We start from the raw sequence: 12,139 nt of genomic DNA, 5'->3' as shown, positions 1-12,139 counted from the left end.
CAAAATTTTATTGCATTTATATATATTATTAATAATTTGGAGTTGTGCACCTGAGATTTGCCTGTTTCTGTACCTTATGTGCCTATATGTGTTTTGACAGGGACACACCAGCGCAGTATTTTTCTTGCCCTTCTGTGAAGGTCCAGAACAGGCTCTCTGAGTCAAAGTTCTGCCCAGTGTACACCAACGGGAGGTCCAACCAGGACCCTAACCCCCCCAAAAACCTGGCGAGGATCCAACTGGACCACCTCACATTGGTTTCATCCAAATTTGTGTAGGAGTGTCTGAATGCATAACCAGACAGAGAAACAAACAGACCAAAGAAGTTTATATATAAGATTTGTTGCTCCGTTGTTACATGGTCTAATAGATTACTTTTTTGATACCTAGGGGTCTATTCATCATCTTTTAATGTCAACAAAAGCAGGTGAAAATTTTAATTTTCACCTGCTTTTGTAGAAATTAAATTTTCAGGCCATTCATCAAAGAGTTAAAGCAGGAGATATCACAGAATGTGTCACATTCGGTCCTCAATAATTGTCTCATCTCCTGCAAGCCCCACATTCAGACCCTCTCCTTTTCTTATTGCTTCCATGTTAGAATACAGTATATGTCGAGGATAAGACCCATTCTTACACTGGAGGCCAAGAGGACCCTCATTCACTCACTCATCTCTCAACTGCTTTTATCTGGCCCCTCTCTCTCCACTCCAATCCATCTTTAATGCTGCTGCACTACTCATCTTTCTCTCCAAATACTTTGTATCTACCTTCTCTCTCTGTCAGGCACTCCCCTGGCTCTTATACCCTTATAGAGTCCATTTCAAACTCCTCACTCTCATGGTCTCACCTATAAAACCCTCACTCAATGCAACCCCCAATGCCTCTGACTTCATCTCCCTCTGCATCCCTGCCCATCCTCTTCACTCTGCCATTGACCGCTGCCTCTATTCCCAACTGACAACTTCTTCCCTTTCCAGCCTCCTTCTTGTGTTATTGGGTGGTGGTTACCCATAAATTACTTTAGACAAGACAACATTACAGGCAACATTATAACATGGGGACAATTCTAATTATTAAACCAAAATTATGTAACAAATAAGAGGTCCACTATCATTAATTAAAAAATATAGGGAGACATAATCATAAACTAAAAAATATTGGGGAGGACATTATCATTAATGAAAAAATTAGGGGGACATTATACATATTATTAATAAAGGAGAGCAATAATTGTACTTTGAAAAAAAAATACAGTACAGGGACAATGAGAGTCTTTAACTAGCACAATTGTGAATTATTTTAAACTGCATGAGATTTAAGGGAATTTAAACCAGTTGTACATTGCCGGCAATTTCATTTATTACCCTCCAAACCTCTGGATACTGAACCGGCTTGGAGGGCACACTCGTCTGGCGATGTGCGGTGACATTGGTAAATGTAACCAATTTAACAGATTGGTCTAAAATGAATTAATTCTTAATAAAGAGAAATCCTTTGTTCATTTCCACCATATTCAGGTTTACTTTCACCATGTACAATACTGACCCTTACATTTGGTGGCAGACATAGTGGCTCTCCTAGAACATAGTGGTTCTCAAACTCGGTCCTCAAGACCACACACAGGGCCTGATTCAGAGCCGGACGCTATCAGCCATTCGCCCGCAGGAGGTACGTCCGTCCAAATGTCAAACCAAGCGCTCGCACGTGTGGTCACTCGTAGCGAGTCTTCCGCCCCATATTTCCACAACCCCTCCTCTAGCTAACAAGCGTCCGAAATAGCGAGCGCACTACTCGTTTTTGGATGAAGTGTTCGCTCGCACAATTACGACCAGAAGTAGGCCTGTCATTTGTCGATTGCCTTGTTTCTCCTTCGTCAAACATCTGTGAATCGATTGGTGCCAATCATTACCTTAATTTACTTAATTGTTGGTCGAAAGTTTTCAATCTTTTTTTTTTTTGGAATGTCAATAAACTTTATTGTTTGTTTTGTGTTCATTTTGGTCCGTAGAATCCGTCCGCTTTTAACGGCAAACTTGTTTTTTTTCAATCCAAAGGCTGTTTGTTTGATTTTTTAATAGGTTTTATTTAGATTTATAATTTAGAAATTGTTTTATTTCCGGCTTGTTGCTAACGCATCCAAATGAAGCAAGCCAATCATAAGTCACAATATATTTTTAGAGGTTGTTCACATGACTCACACATTAACCAATAGAATTCTTCATGTTATTTATGAAAGTACATTTGCCAATCAAAAATTAGGGGTCCCTGTAATAAAACTGATTTGTGTAAAAAAAAAAACCATTGCCATCTTGAGAGCCAGTGCTTTTACACGGGTTGAGCTGCTGGTGCTCACTGAAGTAATTGATAGGAGAATTACTGACATGCCGCCCCCCATCACCAACCAACGCAAGCGCCGGGCGTACGCGGAGGCGCAGCGCAGGCTGCGGGCCTTGGGATATCGGAGGACCATCGGCCAATTAGAGCGCCGGTGGTCGGATTTACGCCGCCGGGCCCCACACCTGCTTGCGCATCTTCGGATGAGGATCCGTCGGCGTAAGTGGATATTTGAATGTTTATATATCTATGACAATCTCTTGTTACTTTTTGTCTTTGCTAATGTCAATTTGCATTAATGCGTGTGCATGTGTGCAGTATGCGTTTTTTTCGGACCTCGTTATTGTTTTTTTTTAAGATTAATATTTTCTTTTTTAGTTAATGTGTTACATTAAAAATGTTTTTGGGTATACATATTTGCTAATATTACAAACTATACATCATTTAGGTCAGGAGCAGATCCAGAGACATAGACGGAGGCCTGCCCAACCCCTCTCCCCAACTCCCACCATCTCCTCCCCTGCCCACTCCTCCCAAATTTCGCCACCCTCCCCTGAACTGGTCATCCCTATTTCCCCTCCCTCTCCTGCTCCCCAAATCCAAATCACCCCTCCCTCCCCTGTCCTACCCATCCACATTCCCACACCCTCCCCTGATGCACCCACTCCTGAATCCAACCCCTCCCCTTTATCCCACCCAGACATTTCACCCCCGTCTTCAAAGATCCACTGGCCCACTTCAGAGGAAGAGGATCTGGGCCAACCTGGCCCTGAACCTGCAGGTATTTTTTTGGGTTGTTTGCAATTATTGTGTAAAAATGTGCCCTATATGCATACACTGTTGTATCCCTGCTTACAATCTAAGGGCAGTCCATTTTTTGGTTATTTTTTGTTTATTTTGGGTGGTATTTTTAAAAAAAATTTGCTTCAATTTTTTTTTTTTTTTTTAAACGCTTTTTTATTTCTTTGTAAATTGTTTGGGATTTTTTTTTCCTAAATTTTTGACCAATTTATTCATGTTTCTAAACAAAATAAACTTTACAATAACCACATATGCCAGAGCCAAATACAAGTTTCATTGTTTTTTATTAAATTTCTACACTAAAATCAATATACAAATGGTGTAAGGATTAATTAAGATCCCAAAGTGATTGTTCAAACCACTATTCTCATGTTCATGTTTTTTTTATTTTGTTTTGGTGCCAATTGGTAATTTAGGCAAATGTATGTTACCACTATAGTTTTGCAACAAAATTAGCATGGTATGTAAACTTTATTTAACTGTAAATAATCCTGTTTTTCTTGTATGTATTTTTTTAAAAATTCACATTTATTTGAAACTCATATTTGTCTTTCTACAGACCCAAGGATGCAGGATCAAGCCATTTTGGGCCAGATAATGGCAATGAGGGGACATTTGGTCCAGCTGCTGGTCGCAATGGACCATTTGATTTTGTTTTTGCGACATTAATTTATTATGTTTTTTTATTTTATTAATAAAAGCTGTTTGTTTAAACCAATCTCATTCATTGACTCCAAAATGAGCTCACAAGGTCATGTTTTTAAAAAAAATTTGGTGTAAACATTTTGGTTTATGGATTTTGCATATGAAAATGCAAACAATGTGGCATACGAAATTTTTGGAGTAAGTATTCTTTAAAAGTTAAACTTTAAAAAAAAAAAGTGGTTTCCCAGACTTTAAAGACATATTTGTACATTCCAATAATTGGTCCAATTGACATTAACTCCATAATGTTTTGCAAAAAATCCCTTATGTAATTATTTAAGTTTTTCAAAAATATCCATGCAACTCACATAATAATTTAAAAAATAATAAAAAAGGTAGGCCCAACTATGCAAACATGTTGTTAATTGTTATGTTGTTTTTAAAATAGTTTTGCCAAAAAAAGTTATATTTTTAAAAAAACACTTGTAAATTAAGTTAAAAGGTACTGTCTATTTAATTTTAAAAGTAGTTTATTATACAATTTTTTACAATAAAAAGCAAATACACACAAAGAATGGAAACAAAAAATCAAGAACTGCTTGAAGATGGTGCATGCCAACATGTTGTCCCAAAATCAGGTAAGAAACACATTTGTACAGGTGTAAAGGTAATTTTGGAGTAATTAATGTCACAAGCGAGCATTTTCAGGAAGTAAGAAGGTTGTTGCTTGGATTTTGCAAAAAAAATAAATAAAAATAAAATAAGGTTAAAATTCGAAACATAAACACACATAATTTTCAGTCTTCACAATGTCAACAAATGTAAAACCAAGGAAATTCAAAGACCTGAAAAAGCGGGAAACGACATCATCACGTATGGCCCCCTCTGACACTCTCCTCTGGCTGCATTGGGACACCACTCCTTATGGCGATGTTGTGAAATATCCCACACAGGACCACAATTTTGGAAACCATAGCCGGCAAATACATGAGGTCGCCACCAGAGTGGTGGAGGCATCAAAATCGGCTTTTTAAAAGGCCGATACAATGCTCCACCACCTGCTGGTGGCAGTAAGTGCGGAATTATATTGAGTTTGTGGCCCTGGTGTGGGAACCAAATAAGGAGTGAGCAGCCAGGGCGTGCAAGGGTAACCACTGTCTCCTGTGAAAAAAAAAAGCATTCAGTACCATTTCTAAGTCAACAGTGTTTGCTTTAAAAATTAGGGGTACCACTTACCCAGAAGCCACGCGTCACCAGCTTGTAGGTTATTCAATTTGTGCCAAAGCCCTGATTGCCGGATGACAAATGAATCATGTGCACTCCTGGAAATTTGGCATTCAGGGACAGGATCTGGAGGGAGGCATCACATACCACCATTACATTCATCGAATGAAAATGCTAGCGGTTCCTAAATATGGCCTCCAGCGCTGCTGGAGGCTGAAGTGGTATGTGAGTACCGTCCACAACCCCTATGATGAGTGGGAAGCCTGCAATTTGGAAAAATTTCTGCTTCACCACATTAGGGGAAAACATATCCAATGGCATATTAATAAAATGATGTAGGTGCTCAAACAGTGCATCCATGACCGCCCTCAGGAACCTTGAAAAGGAGGATTGGGAAATGCCTGCAACAATCCCAACTGTGGTCTGGAAGGATCCTGAGGCACAAAAATGTAACACCGACATTAACTGCGTAAGTGGTGGTATTGCTGTTGGATTGTTAATTTGCCTTTCAAGATCACTCTCTATTAATGAAAGAGTGTCTAGGATGATTTGGGGTGGTAGGCGATGCCGCCGTAAAACCACATCATCAGGCATTCTAAAAAGGGTGACATGTGTTCTAAATATCTGGGGCCTTGCACGCCTACGATGCCTACGCCTAGGAGGATGTTCAGGTTGGTCGGGGTCGTGGACCATTGCCACTATAATTCGCCCAACATCAATCTGAAATGTTAGACAATGTAGTTATTTTTCAAAAATTTAAAAATAAGAAAATATACTTATCTTTTTGAAACATTAAGAAAAATCTTACAGGGTTAGGCAGTGACATCTTGAAGAAAACCTACGAATTAGATTTAACATAAATAAAAACTCAAAAAAACCCCAACAAAATAAAGACAGCCTAAGGCAAAAATATAAAGAATGCATGCACTACACAGATGTTGTTAGTGTCTGATTTTATTCTATTAATCCAATGTATGCTAACGCCACAGACAGGAGCTGTGCAAAATATACGCAATAGAGGACAAAAAATACCGCTAAATGGTACGCTAATGCAACAGACAGGATCTGTGCAAAATATACGCAATAGAGGTCAAAAAATACCGTTAAATGGTACGCTAACGCCACAGACAGGAGCTGTGCAAAATATACGCAATAGAGGACAAAAAATACAGCTAAATGGTACGCTAACGCCACAGACAGGAGCTGTTCAAAATATACGCCAGACATTTCGCATTTTTGATGTCCAAATAATCATTTGGGCAAAAAAAAAAAAAATGCATAATGAGATCCCTTAAAAAAACATGATAAATGTTAACAATTAACAGGATCTAATGTATCTCAATAAACACTTACCGTACAAAGACGATCCCGAAACTCGAAATGCAGTCCACAAGACGAAAGGAGATAATATAAAATAAAAAAAACTAAAAAAAAAACAAAACATTTTATAAAAAAAAATTAAAAAAATAACCAAAAAAGCGAACCACCAAACTTACCTCAAAACCAAAAAAAAGGCTTATTACAAAAACGCAAAAATGCGAAAAAAAACAAAACCACTCGACAACTCTCTGCAAATCCAAACACCTTCACAAACAACAACTCCGCACCTAGAACATCCACCAACCACTTCTATCAACCCACCCCGAAACAAGGCCACAAAAAAGCCTTAAATAGACCTAACTTTCCCGCTCAAATCAATGACGCTCAATAGATGCGCCCGTATAATGCACACGCATCTATAAAAATGTCACGAGAGGCCACAATGGGTCTGCTGAATTCAAGGGTTTAATCATGTCCACTGAACAGCAGCAAAGCCAAATTCCAGGACCAAACAGTAAGTAGCTCCAAATGTAAAGTTAACACACCAAAAAAAAAAATTAATTTTTTTTTTTTGTAAGGTGTTGAGACTGACAATGAGGAGGCTGCGGGGCCTAGTACCCAGGCCAGGGCCAAACGAAAAAGGCAGCCACAATTCACAAGAAAGGAGATGGAGGCTTTGGTGCAACAGTGCGTGGATAACCTGGCACAGGCACCCCGAAATATGGGTGCAAGCCAGAGATGGAAACTGTGGGAGGAAATAGCCAGTGCTGTCAATGATGTTGGTGATTTTGTCCGTTCAACCAAAGAAGTCAAACGCCGGTAAGTAAATGATATAACCTATTTCCACAATTCTAAAAACTTAGTTAAAAAACTAAACATACATTTTTAAACAACAGATGGAGCGACTTCAAATATCGGCTCAAACAAAAACTGGCTGATAGGGCTAGGCATGCAGGGGGGACAGGTGGTGGGCCAACCCCTGTGTCATTGGAGTTAACAGATTTGGAGGAACTGGCACAGGGGTGTGTGCAGGAAGAGGAGGTGTTTGGCGTGTCCAACATGGACACAGACATGCCAGACTTTGCGGCTCCACATGTTGCTGCAGGTAATTTTAAAAAAAATGTTTGAACAACTTGTTTAAATACAAAGACAAATGTACTAATATTTTTATGATCTCTCTTTTTCACATAGTCACAGAAGAGGACGAGTCTGCTCCAGAACTGAGGTTTGGCCGCAGTAGATCTGCTGGCTCCGCAGGGGAGGAAGCAGTATTTCTAGCTGGGGACCCTGTGGCGGACAGTCCAGGGCCTTCCCCCTCGCAGGCAGTGGCCCTTCTCACAGATCTCAATGATAAAACGGATAAAAACACAGAGATTCTGCTGAGGATGGACGCCAATCTGCTATGGGTGGAGGACGCCCTGGAGGAAAACGCTGCGGCCAATGTCAGAATAGCTAATGCCCTGGAGCAGCTCGTCCACCTGCGCATGTTGGAGCCGGCCTCCCTTCCTGCCGGAACATCAGGGCCCTCCACCTCTGGCGCAACATCGGCCATCCCTCCACATGTGCCTAGCCCTATGCCTAGCCCAGAGGAAACACCAGCTACCTCTGCCCAGGCACGCCGTACAACCAGACAGACAAAATCATGCTCCCTCCAACATCAAGCCAAGCGGGGGAGAAGGCGTTGACAGCACTGGCTAATTTCCCCAAATTTCATCTCTGTGTTTGCCCCATATTTTGGCTACACCAAACCTCCCTCTCCTTTCTTGTGAATTGTTTTTTTTTTTTACATTATTTTTTTTTTAATGTAAAATAAAATAACAAATTGGCTGTAAAAAAAAGCCACATTTGGCAAAAAATGTCAACATTTAATTTTTGCTAAAATAAAAAACCATTCTTCAAAAAATGTGTGTCCAATTCATTAGCAAATGGCTGAAAGGGACTGGAACACACATACTTAAATACATAACAAAGGTCATATACTTTAAAAAATATTTAAAACCAAAAAACATAAGGTAACAGGTAGGTAAACAATAACACAAGCAAAGCAATTAGTAGATGATTGTCTTTCTGTATTGTAACCAAATTGTCCCAAAAAATTAGACATAAAAAAAAGGTGTTGGCCTTTTTAAAAAAAAAAAAAAACTGACAATAACATGCGTGCGGAATTTAGCAAAAAAAACCAAGCATTTTAACCTTTATTTAAACTTATTTTTTGTGATTGCAGTGGTTACAAAACCCAAACAAATAGGAACACAACATGCGTTCCAAATTTAGCTAATAAATCATGGCCATTGAAAATCACCTTCTCGCAAGTGATCCAATTATTAGGTGATTGGTCTTGTGCCTTGTAAAGGAGAATAGCAAAACATCGATTCGCTAAGGGAGCTACGAAGAGACCATCATCTTTATGAGATTAAATACCCTACCACAAGCTGAACGAGCAGTCATAATGGAAACTGGATCACACAGTGACGTGTATAAAATAGCGTCCACATTGGACGTTCGCACAAGATAATACATGTACGCCCAAAAAACGGCTTGCCACGCCTGCGTTTTCTCATCTCCACCCCCGTTACCACCCATAAACGGAACATTCTGTCAATCAAATGACATAGGTCACTTCCTGTTCGCTGTGTATACGAGCGAACGAAAAATTACCGCAATGATCTGGCCGCACATGCGCAATGAGAACTGGACGCATGCGTGGTTTAAAACAATCGAATGCGTACAAGCGAACGGCTGATAGCATCCGGCTCTGAATCAGGCCCACAGTTCACATTCACCCAGTAGGAGCATAGGTGTTCTCATTACTCACTGACACTTTCAAAAGATCCACAGGTGGAGCTAATTATTTCACTTGTGATTCTGTGAGGAGACCTGGAAAACATGCCCTGTTTGGAGTTTGAGAACCTATGCTATAACAGAACTAATAATTTACAAATACTTATTTTCATGAAAGTTAATGTTAACTGCCTAGCAATATCCAGATGCACAATGCTGTAGATAAAGGAGATGTTTCTTACGGGTCAGGGTCTTTAAGGTCTCCCCCATGGATGACCGTCAGGAGCAGGCATAGTCTCAGGGCTGAGCTCCACATGCTGCTGGCCAGATATCACGTTCAGAATGAAGAATGCTGGAAAGGCTTTATAAAGCTGTGCCTGTGTACAGCCCCCTGGCAAACACACAACTATTACACACGGTACACAAACACTGACCCTTGCACAAGGCCTTCTCTGTGAGGGATGGAACATGTTTGCATTGCGCTGAGTCTGTTTACTGAAATGTTTTCTTGAATCATCTCCTGTTACGGTAATTGTGAGGCCTCCTGCCCAGGTGCGCATGAGGATTTCTAAGTTGTGATGCCAATACAAAGCATTGTTAACTCTCTGCTATCACAGTGGTCTAAACTGATGTGACATATTGAAAAGCAATTAGAAGGCTTTGGCATGGAGATATGCTGCTTGCACAGATGGAGGGCATGCAGAGCTTTTCGGTATGTGTTACAGGCACTTGCAAACCTTGTCCCCTGTTCCCGTAAGCTAAGAATGGAATGAAACATCCCAGTTACTATCCCATACAGTGCATAGCAATGTGCCAGCCATGTAATCTCATGATCCACTTGTTTGTTAAATCTGCAGTTCTATTAATTCCTTAATGAAAGTTAGTTTGCCTCCCACATGTTTCAATTTCCCTATGTACAACCACACAGAGAGCCTAATTCAGACCCGCTCGCAAGCAGGTCGATGTTGGCCCAGTGCGCATGCGCACGATGAACCCGGCTCCGTCGTGCACATGCGCGAGACCCGGATAGCGACGGCCAAGCCGTCACTATGGGTCTTGTACCAAAGGGGGCATGCTGTCGATGGCGAGTGACACCACGCCCCCTTTGGTGGGCGTGCCGGGGCATGGCTGCCCAGACGGAGGCGTTCCTATGGGAACGCCTACTGTCTGGGGCCGGCCCCACTGACATCACAAGTGAAGTCAGTGGGAGTGCCTTCGGCTCTGATAGAGCCGAAAGCACTCCAGGGCTTGCGGCAATAAGACCCTACCACAAGGGTCTCGTCGCAAGCCCGATGGTCGCGAAGGTCTTGACCATCGCGACGATTTTTTTTGCCGCTTGCTATAGCTGTGGGTGGTCACCCACAGCTAATTCGAGCAGCCAGGAGGCCGCTCTAAAAAAAAAGGACGGCCCTGATTCAGAGCGAGCGCTCTGTCAGAGCGTCCGGCTCTGAATCAGGGCCAGAGTTCTTATTACTTACTTAACCTGTATATATAATTCACTAACACAGTAGTTATGTTGCCATACAATTTTCTTTGTTCATAGCATAGGCAAACACAGGGGGGTTTCCAGTTGCCTGGAACCCCCTGTTGTACATGGCTTGACCAGCAGCTCATAATAATGACCACAATAGTATATAATATGATTTTACTAGAGCTGTGGCCACAACATACAGAATAAGGGAGCTGTTGCTCATTCCCAGCTCAGACGGCCTGGCCCTGCTGTGAAATCTTCACTTTATGTGATTACTGGCTCTGATTATGTGATGTTTGAACTAGTATCACATACACTGCACTTGTATGATGCATACTATAGCTTGTTAAGTCCTATTTATACCCAGATGCCCACCACCTACCTGGCCAGCAGCTCGAATCATGACCACAATGGCACAAGGATATAATAAGATTGCACTCGAGCTTCAGCCATGGCAACATCATGTAGTATAAGGGGTGGAACGGAGACTGAGTGCTTGCAATGCCAAGCACATTTCTGGTGGTCGTAATGCTGATAGGAAACCCAAACATATTGCAGGGGAAGATCCTACCAGACTGAATAAGAGCATGTGCTGAAAGAGTGGATTAGGACTGGTAAAGTTATGCCACTAAAGTCCGGTGGTCATACACAGTGTGACTGGGTGGTATTGATACCTGATTTAAACCTCTATGCAATCCTACCTATACCTTCTAAACGCCTGCCTATACCTTCTAAAATTGTCGCAATTTAGCGTATTGAGTCGCACAGTAAATAAATGCCTTCAGACTTTGAATGTGGTTCCAAAGCACAAAAAGTTATTATTCAGTATAAAAAACAGATGGTTACACGCTGTGATCTAAAGACAATTAGCGCAAATAAATCATACAGACCCAAGGTACAGTTGTTCTATACGCACGTGCTCCGGGCCCAGATACCATCAGCATTAGAAACCTCCGTCAACAGCACAGCAAGAAGACTCACGATTGGGGTCAGAGAGCACACTTATATACTCTTTCAGGGATTGGCAATCCAATAGACAAGTTTGGCATGATTCCATTGGTTCTTCTTAAAGGTGTTTCTGTTACAGGATCGTTTACAGTACAATTTCAAATGGACACAAACAGCCTCCAACCGCCCTTTGTGTCCTTTTTCCCGCTGCATGCTAATCTAAGCTGCTAACATTACAGAGTACATTTTAATGTTTTAACTCTCTATAGTCCATAGTTTGCAGATGCATGTTCCGATCTTCTCACCAATGGTATCGGAAATCTGTGGAGACACAGTGAATCAGTACAACACCAGACATGGTCTGCTTACCATGTACTAAACCTTAGATATCAAATAACCTTTATTACACGACATTAATAATCACTGAATAAACCTTGAATATTACACTTTAATACTAGGGAACCTTTCATGTAAGTATGCAGTGTGTAAGTATTGGGGAATTGGGGAAAGACGCTAGTTAGCGTTGTGCGAATATGTGTTTTGTGGAGTACACTATGGTGCGTGTCTTGCAGGGATAATTAGTTTATATGTTTTAGCGACTGTCTGTATTTAT

At 41.1% G+C, this 12,139-nt stretch overlaps 1 protein-coding gene across 1 annotated transcript in view; it reads right to left on the bottom strand.

Moving 5' to 3' along the window:
• LOC148518871 (alpha-2-macroglobulin-like) overlaps positions 1-9,433 on the bottom strand; it is a 178,041-nt gene extending 168,608 nt beyond the window's left edge. Inside the window, exon 1 of the mRNA XM_088476978.1 lies at positions 9,350-9,433. Coding sequence (XP_088333104.1) covers positions 9,350-9,423 — 74 coding nt within the window. The 5' untranslated portion in view covers positions 9,424-9,433. The remainder of the gene's footprint in view (positions 1-9,349) is intronic.
• Positions 9,434-12,139: the final 2,706 nt, after the last annotated feature.

The sequence above is a fragment of the Taudactylus pleione genome, unplaced genomic scaffold, assembly GCF_031769625.1.
Source record: "Taudactylus pleione unplaced genomic scaffold, aTauple2 ptg000198l, whole genome shotgun sequence".
Lineage (NCBI taxonomy): Eukaryota > Metazoa > Chordata > Amphibia > Anura > Myobatrachidae > Taudactylus > Taudactylus pleione.
The sequence above is the reverse complement of the archived record's forward strand: the minus strand, read 5'-3'. Positions and strand labels throughout refer to the sequence as shown.